At 38.1% G+C, this 24,416-nt stretch overlaps 1 protein-coding gene across 4 annotated transcripts in view; it reads right to left on the bottom strand.

The window, feature by feature from the left end:
• LOC114046325 (transmembrane and coiled-coil domain-containing protein 3) overlaps window positions 1-24,416 on the bottom strand; it is a 73,154-nt gene that overhangs the window by 34,456 nt on the left and 14,282 nt on the right. For 2 of the 4 annotated variants that reach the window (XM_027866626.1, XM_027866627.1), the window contains exons 2-6: window positions 21,147-21,662; window positions 14,833-15,012; window positions 13,367-13,558; window positions 12,173-12,301; window positions 4,741-4,833 (exon numbers count right to left, since the gene is read on the bottom strand). In XM_027866626.1, the coding sequence (XP_027722427.1) occupies window positions 4,741-4,833; window positions 12,173-12,301; window positions 13,367-13,558; window positions 14,833-15,012; window positions 21,147-21,590 (1,038 nt within the window). In that variant the 5' untranslated portion in view covers window positions 21,591-21,662. Of the gene's footprint in view, window positions 1-4,740; window positions 4,834-12,172; window positions 12,302-13,366; window positions 13,559-14,832; window positions 15,013-19,508; window positions 19,668-20,126; window positions 20,205-21,146; window positions 21,663-24,416 lie in introns of those variants that run through there. The other 2 variants (XM_027866625.1, XM_027866628.1) reach the window with 2 other exon arrangements.

Below are 24,416 nucleotides of genomic sequence, written 5' to 3'. Positions count from 1 at the left end.
AAAAAGAATAAAGTGATATCAGCACTGTCCTGAGCACTCTAGGAAATAGAAAAGACTTCAACAAACATTTATTAAGGGCCTCCTACAAAGCAGTGATCTAGGTTCTTAGAGATACAAAGATAAACAATGTCACTGTCCCTGCCTTTAAATAACACACTCTACTAAAGGTAGATAAGAATATAGTTTCTGTCCTCAAGGAGCACTAGTCCAGTTGAGAAGACAAAACTATAGATACTCTCCCTTTCAATTATACTCACAGAGAGTTTTTGATGAAACTGAGATCTCATCAATGTGGATACTCCCTCCAATAATGCAGACAGCAACCCATTCATAGCCACCCAGCCTGTGAGAGTACCGTGTAACCATCAGTCCCTCATGGGGGGAGTCCTTCTTCTGGTTCTCCCGGTATTACATGGACAGAGCACACAGGCTGCCCCTCAGTGAGCCCCTGCGTCTACTTCCTAACTGGTCCATTGTTATTTCCCAGGCATATCCTTCATGTTGCTTCTGGGCAATTTTTCATTCATAGTGTGTTACAGCTTGTTCATACTGACTGTTTACATAAATATGAATAGATCATGTAATATATAATGTCTTTAGTATAATTATGTGTATAATATATATATGTAATAATACAGTGAAAGAGATAAATGAGGGGCAATGCTGTGTCCTGGATAAATAGCCAAACTTAGAGTCTGAAAGACCAGAGTTCAAGTTCTGCTTCTGACAGATACTGGCTGTGCCGCACTGGACAAGTCCCTGCACCTCTCAGTGCTCCAGGCATCTAAGACTTTAAGTTGCAGAGAAAGGACTCCCGATTTTTCCACTGTCCTGTTGCTCCCTGATGTGCAGCCATGTCACGTTCTACTATTCTCCATCATGTTATGTGACTACACATCATAGAGCACTAAAACAACAGACATAATCAGGCGGTAGCACTTTACCAATGAAAACCTGCATGTGCACAGGCAGGGGGGCACAGTCCAACCTCAGACATGCACCGGCTGTATGATGATGGGTAACCTCTTACACCCTACATAACTCTCTTAAGAAGATAAGTTGCAGGGCAAATGACAAGGAACATTGATGAGAGTTTCTTTTGGAAATCCTTTATACCGATGAATCATGGATCAGGTAAAAAAAAAATCTTCATACAATTGGTGCTGTGGAAGTCATGAATGAAGTTACATACAAGCAAAGAGGCACTAGATTAAACAGGTATCAAGAACTTGACACAAATAATAGATCCAAGTGTTAAACTGGTAACTCCAAAATATTAAAATAGGGCCTCTAGCGCATCAAGTAGATTTACCAGGCTGAACTTATGGAAATTTGTGAATAAAAATCAGATAGGTAGGATCTGTACTGATGACAAATATATGTGATTTCACTGGAACAGAGGTGGCCAAAAGTAATGCATCTTTTCACTTAAATACCCATCTAAGAAATCATGGACTCAACAAATTCCAAAATAATAATTTTATATTAATTCTACAAATGAACACGAGCTAAAAAACTATTTCTATTTTACTTTTAAAGGCTATTTTTAAATTCAAAGCTCACAACACATTTTAAAGGGCTGCTCAAAATTGTACTTTTGTTTTGATTAGGGAAATGGAAAAAAAGAAATGTTTGCTATGCCCATGATCCTGGCAAAGATACAATGTAGCATATAAATCTTAGACCCTACGTACAAGGGACTTATAATCTAGTATACTAGATATGCAACAAGAAAAATATCAAATAAGAAAATGTATTTAAATAATAATTTGAACCTACCCCATAAAAGATGTGATATATTTGCCAAATGAGTGATACTAACGGTTAGGAAAGAATCTAATAACAGGGAAGAAGCATGGTACAGTGAGAAGACTTGGTTCAAGGCCTGCCTCACACTTATTACCTCTGTGATCTCATGGCAAATTATTTAACTTTCCTTGGCCTCAGTTTCCTTATACATAAAATAAGAGGTCTGGATGATATTGCCTCTGTAGTCCCTTCCAGCTCTAAATCTATGATCCTAATTGTTAGAGGAGCTCAAAGAAGAGATTATTTCAGAACAGGGGAATCTTTTTTCAAAAAGGAAAATTTTTTAGTTATTTAAATTATTAAAACAGTTTTGTAAAAAGATAATTTTCTCTTTTCTAATTTAAAAATAGACTGTAAGAAGGTGCCTTGTCTAATTATTAAATATTACATTTCACTAAGACTAAGAGATTCCCAAAACACTGAATGGCCACAAGGTGGCGGTAAGTACTTTTGTGGCAATATGGGAACTGGTTCAGTTGAGGGTATAAAACAAAAGGCAAAATGATTATGAACTGAATCAGAAACTTTTAAAGCTGAAAGGGACAGAATTGATTTAGTCTAATCTCTCATTTTATATATGAATCCCAGCAGAGAGGTTAAGGATGCATAGTTAGTTCAATTCAACAAATACATATTAAAGGCCTCTTCTGTTTGCCATAATCGGGTATCCTGACTTTTTTGCCCAGTGTTTTTCACTTCCTGAGAGTAAGCAGATGCAGTATATTTCATTAAGTAGATATGGCTGTGAGATTACTCAAAATAAAAAAAAATGAAACATGGAAAAAGTATAGATGATAAAAACATATAGAAAAGCTGAATATATAGTATTGATTCTGGGTACTTTCAAGACTTGAAAGCAGCAGTTTTTAATTTTTTAAAGTTCATGTTTGTTCAGTGAAACCAAAGATCCTCAAGACCATCTAGTTAAAATTGTTTCCCTGAATAATGTAAGTAGAATAGTTCTATTTTTGCTTAGATGTATGAAATGCCATAAGTATAGGGGGTTAATTTAATTCCACAAGTATTCATAAAGTTCCTACTACATGCAAAAGCACTAGGCATACAAGCATTTTAAAATGACCCTTTTCCTGATCACAAGGTACTCACAAAAGAGATAAATAGTTAAATACTGAGATGAATCCATGCTCTCACTCCACGAACTAGTAAAAGATCACATCACCTCAAAACTCCTCTGTATAATTCATGTCCACATTTTCCGCTGATCCTCTATAGAGGCTACATCCAAAAAGTTGAAAAACTCTGTTGTAAAATATCAAGGATAAATCTTGCTACAAGATAAACCCCACCTCTTTTTCAAGTTTTATATATCCTTGGTAAATTATTTTATCCCTTTTCTCATGCACAAACCATTTTTGGTAATAAACCATAATCTACTTCCACCTATCATACATCTAACATTACTTTCTGGGTTACTTTTTTATTTTTATTCTTGTAATGAATTTTGGAAACAAATAAAAAGGTATGGTCACATTATAAACACTTAATATTACCAAAGACCCTAGAGGACTTTTGCAAAATTCATTTTGAGATTCACTATTTTAAAGTGATTTCTGGATAGGCTTCACAAAATAAGTAAATAGGAGGTGGAGCCAAGACATCAGAGTAGCACGAAGAAGTACAATGAATCCCACTCTTTCCCAAACTACTCCTGAAAACAGAAAATGTACCAGACTAAATCCTTATCAGGAAATCCAAGAAAATCAGTGAGTCATTTTTCCAGATCAGAGTGGCAAAATGAGACAAATAGAGGTCTGCAGACATAGGAAATGACAAAGTCTAGCCAGGAGGGTACTTTGTAGAGTGCTGTAGCACACACAGAGGTTGTTCACCAGGGCAGAGAAGGTCCCAGATCCACCACAGAGGGGCTTTAACTTGTGCACAGGGGCCTGCACGGCAGGGGCCAACTGGCAGTTAAGAATCACAGATCCATGGTAGACTGAGAAAGAAGCCTGTGCGTAGGGGTGGTATTCCAAAGTGACAAGCAACTACAGGCCTGAGGTTACATACTGAGCAGGAAGCAAGCAGAAGCTGTGTGACTTGTACCCTGGGAACATAATGGGGTCTCAATTCCAACTTCTAGCCCAGTCTAAAGTCTGTGTCGGAAAAAACCAGGATAGGAATCTCAGACCAAAGGGTAAGCTTTCAGTTCTGTCCCTCCAAACTGGCTAATAATGGCTGACTACAGCAGCAATCCGCTCAACACCAAATGGGGCAAGCCCAATGTCAGAAACTTGCAGAGCTCAGACCTGGGAGACAGAAATCAGACTTTGCCCTAAGCAATCTACTTTAGGAGTGCTGATTGCTCACAGGTCCCTAGCTGGAGCTCTCCTTGAAATAATCTTGAAACAACATAACATTTAATATCCCCAAGAAAGCAACAGCAGGACTAGCCCAGACATTCCCACTAGAAGTGGGCAGAGACTGAACTCTAACAAAGTCTGAAGTCAGGAAGAAGGAAGAAGAGAACAAATGAGCAAAGCAACAAAAAATGAATCCAATCATAAAAAGCTAATTATGGTGACAGGGATACTCAAGACACAACCCCCCCCCCCCAAAAAAGAGAATGATTCCAAAATATTTACAAGCAAAGCCTCAAAGAAAAAACATAGCTTGGGTGAAAATTCAGCTAGAATTCTTGGAAGAAATGAAGCAAGAATTCTTTTTAAAAAGAGTTGAATATGTTCTTATAAATGAACACTGGACTGTTATTTCCTCTTTTAAGAGCTGCTATTGCTACTTAATACGATCTTTTGTTTAAAGTAACTCAGACCACTTGATTATGTAGTTTAAAGCATATCATAGTTCTAAAGTGAACAAGTTTTAAATAGTAAAGAGGGTAAATGGTCCCAAAACACTGTACTAAGGTATTTCAGATACACAATATGATTTGGACAGCAAATTCTCACATACCTTTCTCAACTTTTCTGGAGAAAACTCCAAGCCAACAAGAAACAGAGTAAAGAACACACCAAATTCTCCTAATGTCTCCACTTGCACAATAGACTGCAAGACAAAGACATAAAAATAACACATAAATTAAAATATAACAAATATATAAATATAAATGTAAGCAAAGATATAAATAGGTCTAATTAATATGTTAATTGTATTAATTGCATATAATTATATCAAGATGTAATATGTAAATATAAATTATATATAACTGTTAATATAATAAACCTATATTTAAAAGTTTGTTACTGGTTGATTTAATGGGCCTGTCCCAATACTCTGATAAAATATAAGTGAGATGAAGTTCCCATTAAAAGCAAAAGTCTCTTTCTAGGGGTAGCTAGGTGGCACAGTGGATAGATGTCTGGCCTTGGAGTCAGGAGGACCCAAGTTCAAACTCAAGTTCAAATCTGGCCTAAACTCTCTCTCTCTCTCACAAAGGACTTTCCCAAAAAAAGTTGAGTAAAACCATCTAATAGATTAACTGTGACTGATAATACACAATACTTTTCACTTTTACAATAATTTTTAACAGAAAGAAAGGATATGTACTTTAATAATTTCATACTAACATCATTCACGGTTTCTGGTCACAGGGTTTTTTTTGCCTTTTAACATCATTTTTATTCACATAGTTATAATTGTGTACATTTTGTTAATTAGTTGCCTTCACTCTGAACAACTTCATAGAAGTCTTATCATTCTCTTAATTCTTCATTTCTATACTCTTATGTAGCAGTAACATGACACTGCATTTATATCAGTTTGTTCATCCATTCCAGAATCACTGGACACTAATTTTGTTTTCAGCTTTTTATTGTCATAAGTACCATTATTGTTATAAATATTCTAGAAAGAATTGAGCTGAGAATACATTGGAATATTAACGCAAAACTGTATTTTAACTTGGAATGATCATGTCTTTGTTCAAGATTAATATGTTAACCAACATATTAATTGTCTTCGGACAGAGACGTGTTGGAAGGCATCAGTGAACTATGAGAGTCTGGACATATCTTGTTCTCTAAGCCAGAAATGGCTTGGGTATTTAAATAATGTTAAATTAAGTTAAAGTAGCTAGCATTTATATAGTGCTTCAAGGATTGCAAAGCACTTTACATGTGTTATCTCATTTGATCTCCACAAGAACCCTATGACAACTGTGCTATTATTTTGCCCATTAGTTAAGAAAACTACGGCTAAAAGAAGTTTAAGTGACCTGCCCAGGCTAACACTGCTACTAAATTATATATAGATTAAGTGTCTAAGATCGGATTCAAACTCAGGCTTCCTGACACATTTCCTGGCAGACTTCCTAAAATAAGAGTATTGTATTAATATGTTTCTTCTGATAGTTAAATGTTGCTATGCCTGATAGAAAGCCAGTATGGGCCTAGGACTACTTCTCTTCAAAAGACTTTCACACCCAAATAAACAGAGGTGAGAAAACTTTTAAACCCCTACAAGAACTTATTCAGAGCAGAAATGCTTCAGTATTGATGATTTCTAAGTTCACAAAATCTGACTGACTGAAAGACCAAGTCTATCAATGAATGTACATTGTGCATGCCTATTCCTGTCTGTGTTTGTAGTAACCTTGTACAGTATATTATATATGGTATGCCTTAAACCCTAGTCCTTTAATGGCTAAAGCCACCTCTCAGGTCAGAGACTAAGCCAAATTTCAGATCCACTAGATCAATAGGGGAAAGGACCCAACACCTCTGATAGCAAAGGAGATTGTCCCTAACCCTGTGGGACTGGTCACAAGGATGCTTTCCCTCCCATTATCTTAGCATCAAGTAGCAAATTGTCTAGGCCTGGTGGCCCAGTTTGTGAGCAGGAAGTTAACTGTTCCCAGTCCTCTGGGAATTCTATAATCCTATGGCTCGCTATCCAGGAACTTCCAACCTGCCGAAATTGATTAGTTTGGCATTTTCTTCATTGTTTGGTGTATTGTTTTAGTGTCTCTCAATCTGTTCTGGGTTTAGATTTTTTAAAAAGCCTAAGGCCTGATTTTAAAATTAGTCGTTCCTCCACAGTAAAGAAGTATATGACCACAAGATCACAAGACTCTTCCCCCATCCCACCTCCCCAAGTGTAGTCATTCCATATCCCAAATAACTGAAATTAAATCAGAAACATCTTCAGTTTGGTTTGGGGAAGAGAATTTCAGTGCAATCAATTTTCTTAGAAGGAGGTAATCTATTTGGCTTAGTCATTACTTAAGTATCTTCCCAAGTCTTTTGTTACAATTGGAGTAAAAGTCAGTTTCTGGCAAATTCATTTATGTAACTATTGAACCCAAGGGTGGAAAACTTCTACCTGCAAAAGTGTTGTTACTTCCCAATAGCACCTGATCCTCCTAAAGGAATTGGAATCAGAGTGGAAACTTTGGAGAAAGCAACAAGATCAGACACAACCCTGTATGTCAAATGTGAATGATTCTAATGGGGCTCTTGCTTTCTTTCTTTATTTTCCCCCATTCTGACATCACTTTTACGTCTCCCTATATTTGGGCCCTCCATATTAAACTTGCTTGTCAAACTTGCTTGTCAGATTTGTGTCTTCAAGACTACAGGCCATTCACCTACAGTTGGTAGCAAACAGTGGGTACCAGTCCATGTCCACCCATCATCACCTGGATGCAGCCTATGATTGGTTCCAGTCAACCTCCTCCCCTGGACCCTTTCGAGGCAGGGACAACTCTACAACCCTTACCAGCAGGAAGCAGTTTCAGAAGCCAAGACCTTCTCCTCTTACCCCAAAAGATTTTGGGTCCCATTGGTTTGAGGGGGGAATGATGGGGTGATGGACCTGGACCCTGAATTTTCCCATACATTTTAGCAACCCATTCCCTGGACTCTCACCTGAGGCATCTGGCCCATCCCAGCCCACCTATATACTCAATAATCTTTTTAAATGATCTTTCACTGTGGCTTTCTGACCGCTTAACTCCTTTCATTGGCTATGCCTGGCCCACCCCAGGCTATTTACCACTCCTTAATTCCAACCAGATCTTCTCACTATCTTTTCTGGTATGTAAGTATCAGTCTTATCCCTACCAGACCCCACAGACTCACTAGGAACTCTGCCTGCTCCTATTGGCATTACAACACTACAGATTTACTAGAAATCTGCCTGCCATGCTGGTGTTACAATAAAACCTCACTACTCTGACTGAAAGAAGACTTAAGTGGTCGAATTCTTTAGAGGCAGACCCCCGTACTCTTGCATTTAGGGGTTCCCAGCACCCAACCCTACTCAATAAACTCCAGTGACTTCTTATTGTCTCCAGGAAAAAAACAGAAAATGTTGTTTGGCATTCAAAGCCCTTTATAACTTACCGCCTTCCTACCTTTTCAGTATTACACCTTATTTACCGCTCTTCCCCTCCTCCCCAATCTTCATTCACTTTCTTCAACCCTGCCCCCCACCTACTCTTTGATCTAGTGACACTGACCACCTGGCTGTTCCATGGACAAGACACTCCACCTCTCAGCTCTGGGTATTCTCTCTGGCTGTCCCCCATGCCTGAAACACTCTCCCTCCTCTGCTCCAACTACTGATTTCCCTGGCTTCCTTTAGGTCCTATCTAAAATCTCACCTTCTACAGAAAACCTCCCCCAATTCCTCCTAATTCTAATATCTTTCCTCTGTTAATTATCTCTTACTTATCCTATATATAGCTTGCTTTGCATATATTTGTTTGCATGTTGTCTCCCCCATTAGAATGTAAGTTTCTTGAGGGCAGATATATATTTTGCCTCTTTTTTCATCCCCACTGCTTAGCACAGTGCCTGGCACATACTAGGCACTTAATGTTTATTGATTGATTGACTGATCCTAGTGAAGTAAGTAGGAGAGAAGTGAGATTTAATTGTAAGCTTTTGTAATAACATCAACACTATTCCTTGATCAGGAAACTCCAAGAATTTTCACTGGCTATCCTCCATGCCTGGATTGCTTTCCCTCCTCATCTCTGCCTCCTGGATTTCTTTAAGTTCCAGCTTAAGTCTCACTTTCTATGAGAAGCCTTTACTGATCTCTCAGTATGCTAGTTCATTATCTCTAATTTATTCTGTAGATACCTTGTTTGTACACAGTTATTTACATTGTGTCTCCTCCATTAATCTGTGAGCATATTGACAGCAGGTATCTTTTGCCCTTCCCTATAGTCCCAGCACTTAACACGATATGTGACACATGTTAATTATTTTAATTATTACATATTATATAATTAATACATATATATGATGGACTGACCTTACTCATTCATCAAGACTGGCCAGACAATTCAAAGAATTAAGAATCCCTTCTGAGCTCTGGCCATGAAGTCACGCCAGAGGTTCACAAGGAACCGTCCACATCTATGGCCCCATGAAAGTCTGAGCCCTGACTCAGGGACTCTGAGCAGTACACATGTAGGACTAAGTTGTCCACCCTGTTATATGGGAGCTCAAACCTCCAGGGAACCCGGGTATTTCACAAGTAGTGTTCTTGAAATCAGTGGAGTTTCTGATCTTTATAACCATCTAGTAACAGTATGCACAAATCTTTAAGATGATGATGTAGTAGCTGCAATACTTCACAAGATTTGTTGGATTCAACAAATAATAGTAAGTATACTTTTGAAATGAGTTATAGCAATATTAGAAAAATTCATACATGGATTCAAAATATGTGCAACAGCTATAGCTAAGGGGATCAGACTACGTATCTGCCAGATGACCAACAGAATAAAGTTCCAATTACCTTTAAGTTAGCTGCCTTGATCCCAGACAGTTTTGTTAATTGGCACAGTCTTCTGGGAATTTCATGCGAGTAAAGAACTGGCTAGAGATTCAATTATGTTTAAAAACTGGGACTTACTTCTTCCACTGAATTGCTTTCTGTACCTCAATTCAAGGAAATGATCCAACTCTGTTATGTCACTTAGTATACTATAATAGCCGTGTCATTTCATCGTTTTGCTGCATTCATTATATTAAGGCAAAACACAGAGAACTCCATATTTTGAATCAAATAGAATAATGTATGCTGCTACTAACTAGCTGGCACAAGATCAAGATTCTAAAATAAACAAAGATTATGCTTTGAAAAAACTGCAAATAGCATAAAAGGGGGAATTGTCAAAAATAAATTTAAGAAGAATGTACCAGCCACGCCGACCTTATGCCGGCCGTGCCGTACTCTCCTCCTGTAAGGAGCAGGCTGCCAGAGTCATACTCACTTATCAGTCTTCGGTCCTCAACCGGATAAACACACAGAGACAAGCCATCGGGAGGTGCCAACACCAGAGCTTTATTCAGAGGCCATCACAGCAAGCCATCACAGCAAGGCCAAGCAGGAAGGCCAGAGCAACAGAGCAGGAGCCAAAAGAGAGCGTGATCTGACCACGCTTGTTCCTTAAGTACCTACTTAGCCCCTCCTCCCCAGCCCGCTTACTAGCCAATGATTGTAGGGTCAGATACCGGAAGGGGCTGTCTGAGTTTAGCACACCAAGGGAGAGGGAGTGATGTAGGAGGCTAGGACCGGATACAGGAAGGAGGCGTCTGGGATAGTGCATAGACAGAGTACGTGACCTAAGAAGTCAGGAAGGACACAGGAAGGAGGCGTCTGGGGTCAGTGCTACACAAAGGGACCCAGGAAGTCAGGAAGGTCACAGGAAGGAGGCATCTGGGGTTGACGTTGCATATAGGGAGGGGACTAAGCAAAGGGAACTGGTCCTCTGCCATCCCACTCCCATGTGGCACCGCCCCTTGCCTCAGGAGCACAAGCTCTGGCTACTTCCTTGCACCCAGCTTATCTCACATAGCACTGCCCACTGCCTCAGGGCTTCTCCGTACCCAGCCCATCCCAGTCCACCACGACTCCGCCTACCACAGCCCCTGCCTCGACTTCCAAAATACCCAGATCTTACCCTAATCTTGCCACAGCACCCACCTGGTAGTTGCCAACATCAGACAGTCCCTCACAGAAGTAGTGGTATTTTAAGAATATTTTGAAGGACCAAGAAAATGTTTGTGTCAATTGATGTGCCCTGTCCTTCTGTTTAAAACCTCCTTTTCAGTAAAAGTAATATTACAAAATACTATTTAAATCTAAAAAAAATCTAAATCTGATCCTCAAAAAAAATTCTTTTCCAGACTTCCCTGTTTCAAGATGATAGATTGAGGAAAGGGATTAAGGATGGAAATTGAAAACTGGCCAAAGAGAATTTCTAGACTTCTTTATCCCTTGAAGGATTAGCCTATGATCCATCCATTCCATTGTAGGGGAATTCTTCTATTACTGAAATTCTTGCTACTGATCTGTAGGAGAAGAATCAGGGATTCCAAGAAGGGAGGGGTCCAGGAAGGAACAAAATGGTGGCGTTGTTGCTCAACCATTATGGAATATTAATCCCAAATAGTATTTCTACATGTTGTGTTTTCTTCTTTGAGATTCTTACAAATGTTGTCTAAAATTGTCTTCGGGCAGAGAGCATTTGTTGGAGGGGATATAAGAATTATGCCAATTTAGACACTTCTGCCCTTGACAGAAATGGCTTGCATATTAGATTAATATTAAAAAAGATAAAAGTATTTCTAGTAGTCTTGTGCCTAACACACAAAATACATTTCTAAGATATGAAGAGGTTGTCTATCCCAAGACAATGTAAAATAAGTATCTGGATAGTAAAGATTGTTTCATATTTGTGTTTTTGTAAAGCCTAGCACAGTGCCTAGCACCATAGCAAGTGCTTATATTTGTTCTGTGAAGTTTGGATTCAGTCAAAGGGCAGTACATTAAGACCTAGAGGGCCACATGTGGCCTCAAGGCTGCAGGTTCCCCACCCCTGGATTAGACTGTCAACAGTATATAAGAAAATAAATATAGCACAGAGATATTCAGCATAGGCAACAAAAGCATTTTTAACATTTATTAGACAATCTTAGAGAGCATGTCTCTTCTAAGCTAATACTCAATGCACCCATAACCTAGCATTTACTTAAATACATACATGCTTAAAAATAATTCTGCATTTTGAGATCTCTAAATCAGATCTAATTTAAAAAAACTTTACAAAATTGGGTGATTTGACCAGTAGGAACATTGGGAAGATTTCTTCTGAATAAAACATGAAATAAAAGATAAAAGACTACTTTAATCAATGATTTAGTTTAATCAGAGTTTGGAGTCAGAGAAATAGTTTTTTTGGTATTATTATTATTTTTACTAAAAAGTCAAGTGGAAACTTTAAGGGAATGCAGTCTGGGGGCTAGGTGGAAGCTGAACAAAAGGAAGTTAAGTTAGAATAAGAAAACAAATAGATGGTATTTAACCATCTCTGACATATCCTTTTAAATCAATTAGCTATTGAAACAGATATAAGCCTTATTCTTACCTTAATACTGTTGAGTCCTGAAGGTCCCAGTAGTACGCCACAAATAATGTAACCAAACATTGTTGGCAATCCTATCATTGTACACAGCCAACCACATGGTAAAGATAACATTCCTATGGTAACAATGTCCTAAAAAAGAATATATTTAAAAAATTAAAAATAACTGTAGAATGAACAAGGATGCTCTCTTTAGGTAGACTACTACAGCAATGAGGAACATTATTAAATTTCTTTTTCACCTGTCCAAACTCACCAAAGGGTGTTGGGGTTTTTTTGGTATTTTTTTTTTGAATCAAGGGCTACCTCTTCATGTGAGAAAAGGGTGAAGAAGGAGATTGTAGGGAACAATGCTTAAGTGAGGTGAGATAAAGAGGAAGGGAAAAAAAGAATCCCTCTTTGAATGGCCTTAATATTTTCACTGAAATAGCAACTGAGGTTCTCAAGAGGAAGGGACACAATTAGCAACTTGAAGAGATATGAGAATGTATGGAACAGTCACTGAAGAGTAAGTGAATTAATTAAACAGGTATAAAAGGACTGTCCATTTGAGATGACATAACATTAATTTGTCATGTACTACAAATTATATTACACAATCACTCTTTCTAAGGGTCTATCCACCAGATTATTCTGCATATTATTCTTACAAAAAATATAAAATTTGTTATAGTCCTTGAATAACAAAAATACTTTGCAATCCTAACTTGGTGATTCTAGGATGCCTTCAATTAGATATACCAAAATTTTCAAAAGATGAAATTTCAATTTACAAAATAAATTACTCATGACATTTTTAGGAGGAAGAGTAGTTGTCAGACAAAGAAATAAGTATAATGTATTTAGTACATTTAAAAAAGTTGGGAATTACTGCTCTGACAGAATCCTCCACAATAGGAAAGCTCCGAATTCTTTTATGTTATTATCTAGATCAGGCCAACACAACCTGTGGCCTGCGGGCTGGGTGGGCAGCTTGTGGCACTCCAAAGGATTTTCTCTACATTCAAAGGATGTTTCCTCTACATTTTTCACTGAAATCTTCCCGCTGCAAGCCTCTGGCTGTAAGCAAGCCCAGGACTGTAGGCCGCAGGTTGTGCTGGTCTGATCCAGATAATGAAGCCTAGCAACCTGGTATACTCAGACTAATAAAAATTAGAAGAACTAGCACACAATTGTTAAAAATAAGTATATTTTTACCTTAATGAAGTGATGATCTGCTCGAGGGATTGTTGAATCTCTGGGCTTAGTCAATATATACTGATTGTTTTGGGAGTCAATTAGCATACTAAGACCTAAATTATCTTCTACTTCATGTTTTGATACATTTCTCTTAGAATTGGCCTCCTCCTCTTCTACTCTCAAAACTGCCTCAAAATTGACCCCTCTTACCTATAAGAGTAAATAAAACAATGATCAATAATGTGCATTTAAAACTCTTTAGAATTCAATGATGAACATTCATTTTTTGGTAAAAACAAATTTTTTTCAGGTAGAAAATGGATAAAATGACAACAAAAGATTAATTCCAATAGATCTATTAAGTATAAGTTCAATTATGTTGTAGGAAAACAATTATCAACTTATCACCTGAAAAATGTACCAGCATGAATAATAACTTCAACTTTAAATTTAAAAAATAAAATTAAAAAAACTTACAGAAACTCCAAATATTTTCTTCTTCTTCAATCATCTACTTTGGTGGGCCCAGATGACATGTTCAGCGAGGTTAAAGGCTTTTAAAATATTTGTCAAGTTTTCTTCTCAACTGAAATTACTCAATTTCAAAAATATTTTTGTTGCTTTTCATCTTTTCTCCTCTGATCTGTGTTTTTTCTTACTGTGCCTGCCAATGATCACCACCTTCCAATTGCCAGATTTCCTATGTCATACATACAGTTCAAAGCCAATTTTCAGTTGTAGTTCTAACTTTTAATTGGTATCTTAGGGGCACTGATATAACTCCGCAGCATGGATTCCTGCTAAAGGTATTTATTGAAGCTACATCTTATGATCTTTCTCCCTTTTGTATCAGTATTTCTTCTCCTCCCCTACCCCACCCATTCTTCACAGTATACTTCCCATAGTATATATAAGTAATGGGATCATAGGTCTGATAAGGCAATGTAAGAAGAGTGGGAAAGAGGTAGTCTTCTAATATGTATTTTATGATAAGTGGGGCTAACTATATTTGTTGAAAAAGCAGCAAACTGGAAGGGAAAGATAAGGGAATAAGCATTTATATAGAGCCTACCTACTATATGCCAGTACTCTAAGTGCTTCTGATCCTGATAACAATCCTGCAAGGTAGTTACTTTCATTATTATCCCCATTTTAGGAATGAGGAAACTGAGACAAACAGCGGTTAAGTGACTTGTCCAGGATCCCAGAGGTATCAAGTGTCTGAGGCTGAATTTGAACTCAGGTCTTTCTGACTCCAAGCCCAGCACTCCATCCACTGTGCCTTCAGCTATCTCTAAAGTTGACAAATATGCTGCTCTCTGGGAACTTCCTTCTATAGAGGATATTTAAAATTTCAGTGTAGCAAGTCAACCTAGTCTAAATTTGAACATATAAAATCACTTAAATAATTATTTCATTTGATTCGGTGTGAAGCTAAGATATGTGAAAAAAAATCCAGAAATCTTTTCTATCATATTACTTACTGACTTATTGTCATCAAAAGCATGTTCCTCTATTTCTTCCTCTAAACGATCTGCTGCTTTTCTTACATCTTCAAGAATTTCATCGAGCATGGACAGACTTTTGTTCTGATGTTGCATATTTTTAAGGGCTTCAATTTGATGCTTTTCTGCTGCCAGAAGCTCAACATATTCTGTTTCTTCCTGATTAGTTTTTAGAAAATTAAGAATGAGATTTAAAACAACAACAACAAAAACCAAGGCAATAACTTATTCATAACAGTTTAAACCACCTTCCCAGGATTGAAAAAGGAATAATTACTTTGAATTAGCTCTACTGAGGGTCCACAGTGTTTCCACTTTAGACATTCAAACAACTGCCTTCTTGCTAGGCAATTGTTAATAACCTTTCATGTGTAAGAGTGTAAGCTCACTTCAAGTTGGGATTTAATTCTTTTTACTTTTACTCCCAGTGCCTGGAACAATGCCTGACATAGAGCAAGCAATCAATAAGTTCTTGTTTAATTGAGTGATGGGCTAAAGCTACTGTTCCAGGCACTAGAAACACAAAGATGAAGACACTGTCTCTGCTTACAATCTCATAGGAATGATAAACATGTAAACATAGAATTATACTAAAACAAAATCGATCAGTAAGCAAGTATTTGTTAAGTACCTACTTTGTATGTGCCAAGCACTGTGCCCTAACCACAGTGTGGATACAAAGCAAAAACAAAACCAGTCCCTGCCCCCCAGGAACTTACCATCTAATGGGAAAAATAACACATACATAAATAAGTACATATAGGACACAAAGAATATACTGCACTTAGTTTTACTGTTGTGCTAGCAACTAGAGGGACTGGAAAAACCTCCTCAGAAGGTAGCATTTGAGCTGATTGTTGAAGGAAGTCAGGGAAGCTAAGGTGAGGAAGAAGAGCTTTCCAGGCCCACTGGCAGGACATGGAAGTAAAGAATAAGATGTAGGAAAAGACTAGATTGAGAAGGGCTTTAAAAGCCAGAGAATATTATCCTGAGGTAATAGGAAGCCACAGAAATTGACTGTGTAGAGGGTGACATGGTCAGAAATACACTTAGGCTAGTTTGGAGTAAGAAGAGGTGACGAAGTACAGGGAGAGAAGGGGATACATACGAGAGCTCTCATGAAGGTAAAAAACCATGAGATTTGGCAATTGATTGGATATCTGGGGCAAGTGAGGTATTAGAATAAAAGATGACATGTAGGTAGAGAACCTGGATGGCTGGAAAGATAGAAATGTCCTTGACAATATGGGAGCTGGGAAGAAAGGTGGATCTCCGGGGAAAGATAAGGAGTTTTGTTTTGGACCTGTTGAGTTTGAAAAGCCTGTAGGATATCTAGTTCAAAACAAAGTATTAGAAAAGGTCTGAGGAAGGAAGAATCACTTCCAGTGGGAGTCTAGGGAAGGTGATAAGGAAAGGCTTCATGGAAGAAGTAGGACCTAAATAGGGCTTTGAAGGGAGGGGTTTTAATAGGCAGAGATGGAAAAAGTCAGGAGGAGCCATTCTAAGTACAAGAAACAATAGAAATAAAAGGCACAAAACTAGAAGGATGGGAGTAGAAGAGTTTGCTGGAATGTAAAGCATTTGCAGAAGTAGTATGAAAAGACTAAAAAGGCTGCTAGGGCCTTGAACACCAGGAAAAAAAAAAGTCTGCATTTCATTTGGTGGGCAAATGCCAGCCACCAGCATTTCTGAATGCACTGAGGTTTTCCTAAAATGGTCAGTGTGATGGATATATGAGGTAAGAGAAACTCTGGAGTCAGGAAGACTAGAAAGAAAGCTATTAAAACAGTACATGTGAGAAATAATGAAGGCCTGAACTAAAGTGACTTTAACAGAAGAAAAATCAGTTACTCAGTAAGTTATTTTTTAAGTGCCTACAACGTGTCAAATACTGTGCTAGGGGCTACAAATGCAACAAATAAAGCAATCTCTAATCTCAAAGAGCTTAAGTTTCTAATTTCTAACAGGGGAATTGACAAGGACTAATATAAGTATATACATGATAAAGAAAATAAATACCAAGTAATTAAGGTATTTGAAAGGGAAGGCACTAGCAGTTAGGAGCAAGAAAGGCATCATCGAGAAGGTGGTGCTTCAACTGCTTCCTAAAGGAAAAGAGGGATTCTGTGGTGCAGATGAAGAAGGAACATTCTAGGTGTGGGGAATAGTGCAAAGCCAGAAATGGGAGATGGAGTAGAAAGGAGGGAACAGATGTGAGAAATACTACTGAGGAAAAAAAGAACTTAGAATTTAGTAATACCTAAACAATCTTGGGCAAATGACAACCTCTCTGAGTCTCAGCTTTCCCATCCACAGTAGTTACTTGGCTATACTCCTCACCTCAATATACATATATCTCACTGATCTGTCAGGAGGTTCAAATGATGGTCTTAAAAAGTAATATATCAACTTTCAATGCTTTGTAAATGTCAGCTATAATTAACTTACTATCATGTAATAACTAACGCTATTACCATAATTTATTCATGAAAAGGACAGATTAATCAATTGGCTATCACTCCATGCAACATTCCTGTAACTTCTCAGACCAAAATACCATGCCCACTACTCCTCTCCCAATATATGCTAACCTTGTCTATTAGAATATAAGCTCCTTGAGGGCAAAAAATGTCTTGTTTTTTGTATTTGTATCCCTAGCACTTAGCAGAGTGCCTGACACAGTCCTTAATAAATGCTTTTTTCATTCATTCATTTTCATAAAAAAACAAATGATTTGTAAAGCACCATATATATATACATACATACACACATACATATGTACATACATACATAAATACACACACACAAACATATCTCTTTTCATTTAATCCTCACAACCACCCTGGGAAGAAGGCAGTATAGGTATTATTAACTTCTCTAAATATCAATTCCCTCATGTAGTAGCTCACAGAAGGGACTTTGGAAGTTGCCTAATTCAATCTTCTCATTTTATAGATGAGCAAACCAAGATTCAGAAAATGACTTGAACATGACACAGGTAATAAATGGCAGAGCAAAGATTTGAAGCCAGGACTTTTGATTCCAAATTTAGTGAGCTTTACACTGCTCAATGCTGAGTGCTTCAAATGACTTCTTTTCCCACTTCTACTTAAGTATCAGGCCAGATATCAAACCAAGATTCCTCCTTTCTCTAAGTCCACTATTCTTTTCAGGATGGTTGTGTTACAGATCAGTTAATGTGAAAAGGTAAATTCTAAATACATGATTTGGGTGTGGACACACAAAAGGTCTAAGAGACAGGGCAAATGGATCAATGATACTCAGCATGATTGCTATGCTAACTTACCGACAAGTTACTAAATGGATGTCAGTATTAAACCCACAAAGCTGTCATCCATCCATCCATCCATCCATCTATCTATCTATCTATGAATATCATCCCTTTTCCCTCTCATCTTGCCCAGGCTGGAAGTTCGGAGACTACCCACAGCCAATTCCACTACTTATCAGCAGGGCCTGTTTGCCCCTCCTTAGGCAATCTGGTGCTCATCCCTGCCCTCAGGGCCCACCACAATGAACTTAGTGTGGATAATAAACTAGCCACTGTAGCTTATAACTCCTGAGCTCAAGAGATCCTCTAGCCTTAGCCTCCTTAGTAGTTGGTATTAAAGACATGCACCATCACATCCAGCCAATGTAGTACATTTATAAAAGCTATTTGCTTAGCTTGGATGTTGGGGTGAAGAGGTAAATGTGCAAAGGGGACATTCTCACATAGGATTTGCAGCAATAAGCTTATTTTAATGGATGGAAACAACATTTAGGATGATTAAGAATTTATAATCAAATCAAATGGTTTGTGATATGTAAAAAATATTCTGTTTCTGCTGTATGAGAGATTTATATATAGTATATTAGGTAACAAAATTATCAATGGCAATCAGATGATTTGGTGTATTGGGCTAATGCTGTGGTTTTAGGAACCTAAAATGTTTTCAATCCTCACTCATTCAGTGGGAGACTAAAGCAGAAGAATCAACAAAGCATTACTGTCTTCTAGCTATGTACCCAGGTAGAACCCTAGGTGGCATCAGATTCAAGAGGATAAGAGGGAAATGAAGAATAACCAGAGAGCCAGCAGGGCCAGTTATTTTCCAGTCTAGAAAAAAGTTACCCAAGATAGTTGAGTTCTCCTGGAGAAATAGGTTAAAAAAATTGTTTAATAGCCAGGCCATGACTCACTTCTTTCAATACTCAACTCAAGCACCACCTCCTACATGAAGGCTTTCCTGATTCCCTAGTGGGCTCCCTCCATAACTACTTTGTATTTAACTACCATGTATTTATTCTGTATATACTTACATATGTACAATGTGTTGTTTTCTCCCAACAGAATGTAATCACAAGTGCAGGGATTATTTCATTTTGGTTTTGTACTCCCAGTATCCAACACAATGCTTGGCACATAACAGACATTTAACAAATGCTTGATTGCTAGAACTGGAATGGACCTTATAAGTCATCTAAAATAAATTCCTTATTTACAGATGAGGAAACTGAGGCCCAGAGAGGTTAAGCAAGTTGCTCAAAGCCACACAAGTAGTGACAGAAGTGAGAATGAAGGATTAAGAGACATTATTCAAACCAGCAGTCATCATAACTAGGGGAAGGTGACTGGGGCTTTCCCTAGATACCTGCATCTTGGGGGTGGTGGGGAGAAGAATGATGTTAAGCATTTCTGGGGGAGGAGATATGCTTTGTCTTTTTTGTCATCCACTGAACAGAGTCCTTTGCTAGTCGTGTCTCCATAGTGAGGAGTTGGGAGGGGAGGGCAGAAGAAGGGTAGTCAGGCCCTAGAAAGAGCAAGGGAGAATGAGTCAGAGCAGGGTCACAAGCTGCACGTTGTCTGTGGAGCAGAGTGATAGAAATGAGTCTTCACTTCTCCCAATACAGGCATATTGTGGAGACAAGTGACAGCTGAGAGGGTGGTGTCTTGGGGGGCAACACTCTATCTAGGCAGCATCTATCAACTAAAGCTTTTCCCAACTCTAAGGGATGAGGTACTAGCTGGGCCAGGAAGGAAAGCTTCAATAGGCCAGGTGATGCTTAGATAAAATGAGGTCCCCAGTTCACCACATTCTCAGCTGTCACTTATCTCTCTGATACATTTGGCAGCCTATCACTTTGGGCAGCAACCCTGGTCTAGAGAAAAGTCCTTCCTTCCTAAAAAAGCCTAGGTCCTCTTGTTAGAGTTCCCACAAGTCCTGCTTCATCTTGGAGCATTGCAACCTCCTTTCTTAGAGAGTCCATACCTTGAAATGTCCTTTGTCTGTGGGCAGTTCCTGGTCTATGATAGGATTTCCTCTGCCATAGAGGAGCTGGACCCTCATCTGTGAAGAGTCATATGGTAGGGGACCCTAAAATCCCTAAGCCTTACCCCTTGCCCTCAATCGTAGTCAAATAAATATCCAAGGTTATATATACGTTTCCCTCATAAAATTTGAATACTTAATTTTTTTTTTTTTTTGTGAGGCAATTGGGGTTAAGTGACTTGCCTAGAGTCACAGAGGTAGCGAGTGTTATGTGTCTGAGGCCACATTTGAATTCAAGTCCTCCTGACTCTGGGGCCGGTGTTCTATCCACTGCGCCACCTAGCTGTCCCTTAATTAAAAATTTTAATATTGAATTGAAACATTAAAGAATTAACATTTAATCTATTTTAATTTTAAATTGTAATCACTATCCACACTAGATATTTTAGTCACTATTGTAGAAAGGTGTCCAAAAAACATAATGAGATTTTTGATTGTGGCTAAAAATGTTTTTACAAGGATGAGTCAACAGCTACTAAGGAAAATTTAAGCATATTTTCAGAAACATGAACAAAAATGTTGCCAATTATAATTATATTGTAAAAAACTATGATAATACAAATTAAGATACAGTAACATACACAGCATGTATAAAATATCCGTGAAAATGAAAGTTTGTTCTCCCATATCTTTTCACTTTCATTTTTATTAGCAGAATATAGGTAATGTAACCAATTACTAGTACTAAGGTTTTTGGTAATAGGGAGCGTACTGCATATTTCATTATTCTGGGAGCAACATTATATGTGAGAATACTAAGATATTTAAGGAAAAATGTTTTCTTCTAAGTGAGACATGAGAGTGTATATTTTATTGCAAGCAGATACTTTTGGTGGCTTACCTCTAATGAAATATTAGCAACTTGAACATTTTCCTTTTTGTTCTCTATATTTCTTCCTAGCTCAAAATGAACGGCAACATCTTCTCTGTGAATACTTAATAAAATCTGAAAAAACTAACCTTTATTGCAGCTTCCCTCAAAGCCTCCAGTCGCTGTCTACTACTTTCTTTCATGTTCACAACATCTTTGTAATCTCCTTGCAGGGCTCTTTGGAGTCCATGGATAGCTTGAAAGACTGAATTCTCACTTTCATTCAATTCCTTTTGGAAAATTTCAAATGTGTGTACCTGAAAGAGTTTCTCTTCATCTGACAGTCCAGAATTCTTTTCCACTGCTCTTATTGCATTTTTTAGTTTGTTAAGAACCACATTCTTTTGTCGAAGAAGGCCAGATAGTTTTCTACAATTGTCGAGAACCCACTGTTTTCTCTGAGTAATAGCTGCTCCTTTCCCCCGATGCAACTTTATTGCATGTTTTGCTACATCTTCATGTTCTGCAGCAAACACTATCAAATGAAATAGTGAAATCAAGATCCAAAGATAAATTCTTCCCATCACCTTCATGATCCAAGTTTGCAAAGCAGAGTAGTTCAATGATGGATGTTATTTAAAATGTGCATTTTAACACATGCTGGGCTGAAAAAGATAGTACATTGTACATGTACAATTTAAAATGACTCATGGAATGAAGACAAGAGAATACCAAAATTAGTCCCAGAAAAACACTACCTAACAAAATAACTGTATAAGGTTATTTGTTTAGAAAGATTACAATTCCTGCCATATCTATTAAAAGACAATCTAGTGATCCCTAAGCCTGTCTTGGCTGCAAAGTATTTTAAGAACTGATATACCTACAAGAAGTTTTTGTTTTTTAAATGTTCATACTTTTCAAAAGAAGTCTATAATAATCAGTTATCTGTGGACCATCCAGGAAGAAAACCTATTGCCAGGTACAGACTATTATTCCGAAGTCCAACATGAAAAATTTTCATCAACTCTTATACATTAATACCATGCCTTTCATTTTTCCATGTTTTGAATCCAAATTACAAAAAGCATTCTATACACATACCTCACACTATTATTATTCATCTGGTGACTTATAACCCTGCTCCAATGAAACTAACTGATCCTGGAATGTCACTTTGTGACATACAACATAATGTTGTATGTTTGTAAAACCAATTGATGATATTAGGTAAGGGTGCCTGCAGTTAGGTGCTTAGTAAAAATGATTTTTAAAATGATCATTTGTATTTAAATATAAATTTCTAGATCAGGGTTGTAGAACCTGTGGCCTCCAGGCTACATGTGGACTGGAGGCTGCAGGTTCCTCACCCCTGGTCTAGGTCTTTATTAAATTGGCACATATCATGCCAATCAAATTCCAAGGATCACCCCATTATTAATTTACAAAATGGAAGTTAACAAAACAAAAACTACTATTAAAAACAACCTGGGGGGGAAGGCTACCATTTACATACCACATGGTTTTTAATCATTAAAAATCACAACACTTGTTTTCCTCAGTTTCTAATATCAAGACAAGTCTGTTATTTCCACAATCACATACACTCTCTGATCCTTTGTCAAGAAAGATTTACAGGGGGCCAGAGCCAAGATGGCAGAGTAAATGCAGTGACTTGCTTAAGCTCTCCCCCAAACCCCTCCAAATACCTATAAAAATGGCTCTAAACAAATTCTAAAGCAGCAGAACCCACAAAAAGGCAGAGTGAAACAAATTTCCCGCCCAAGATAACCTGGATGGTTGATCAGCAAGGTCTACCACGCCAGGCGGGGAGAGGAACGCAGTTCAGGCGTGGGTGCGCAGGCCTCAGTAAACCTGGAGCAGGCCTCAGAAGACTGAATCACAGGCAGCAGTGGCAGCTGAGACTTTTCAACCAGTGAACATCAAAGACAACTTAGAAGGTCAGTGGGAAAAGTCTGTTTCTGTGGTGGTGAGAGAGAAGCACAGTGGGGTCCCAGTCCCAGTCCCCAAACGCGGCGGCCACCTCCAGAGCTTCCAGCCCATGGACTGAGGGGGAATCGAGTGGCTCATCAGAGCGGGATTGTAGGGCTCTCTTTGCTGGTGCAGAATTCTCTTGCTTTGCCCATGCTTGGATCTAGGTCACTGTTCTTCGTGGCAGCCCTGGGGTGAGCAGGGGAGCTGGTAGTGGCGGTGGAGAGGAAATCTTCCTCACAGTTCCAAAACAGAAAAGAGTGCGTGTGGTCACTCATAGACTAGAGCAAAGGCCAGGAAAGGAGTAAACACCTCGACCTTGATCGTAGCACCTTGGAAGAACTGAAAATTTACAGGTCCCTAGAAGTATCTCTGAAAACAGCTGCACAAAACCCCTAAAGCTTGGGACAGTACATTCTTCACACTGGAAGTAGATTCCTACCTTAACAAAAAGTTTATAACTCAAGTAATTGGCCAGGATCATGAGTAAGCAGCGCAAAGAGTCAGACCATAGAATCTTCTTTGGTGACAAAGAAGATCAAAACATACAACCAGAAGAAGACAATAAAGTCAAAGCTCCTACATCCAAAGGCTCCAAGAAAATATGAACTGGTCCCAGGCCATGGAAGAGCTTAAAAAGAACTTTGAGAATCAAGAGAAGTAGAGGAAAAACTGAGAATGATGCAAGAAAATCATGACAAACAAGTCAACAGCTTGCTAAAGGAGACCCAAAAAAAATAATGAAGAAAATAACACCTTAAAAAATAGCCTAACCCAAATGGCAAAAGAGGTCCAAAAAGCCAATGAGGAGAAGAATGCCTTAAAAAGCAAAACTGGTCAAATGGAAAAGGAAGTCCAAAAGATTACTGAAGAAAATACTTCCTTAAAAATTAGAATAGAGCAATTGGAAGCTAGTGACTTTATGAGAAATCAAGACACTGTAAAACAAATCCAAAAGAATGAAAAAATAGAAAACAATGTGAAAGATCTCATCGGAAAAACAACTGACCTGGAAAACAGATCCAGGACAGAGAACTTAAAAATTATTGGACTATCTGAAAGCCATGATCAAAAAAAGAGCCTAGATATCATCTTTCAAGAAATTATCAAGGAAAACTGACCTGATATTTTAGAACCAGAGGGCAAAATAGAAATTGAAAGAATTCACTGATCACCTCCTGAAAGAGATCCCCAAAGAAAAACTCCTAGGAATATTGTAGCCAAATTCCAGAGTTCCCTGGTCAAGAAGAAAATATTGCAAGTAGCCAGAAAGAAACAATTCAAGTATTGTGGAAACACAATCAGGATAACACAAGATTTAGCAGCTTCTACATTAAGGGACCGTAGGGTTTGGAATATAATATTCCAGCAGGCAAAGGAGACAGGATTACAACCAAGAATTGCCTACCCAGCAAAACTGAGCATAA

The sequence above is a fragment of the Vombatus ursinus genome, unplaced genomic scaffold (genome assembly GCF_900497805.2).
Source record: "Vombatus ursinus unplaced genomic scaffold, bare-nosed wombat genome assembly UNPS02014781.1, whole genome shotgun sequence".
NCBI classification, from domain to species: Eukaryota; Metazoa; Chordata; class Mammalia; order Diprotodontia; family Vombatidae; genus Vombatus; species Vombatus ursinus.
Note: the sequence above shows the minus strand (reverse complement) of the source record. Positions and strands in the feature narration are given on the sequence as shown.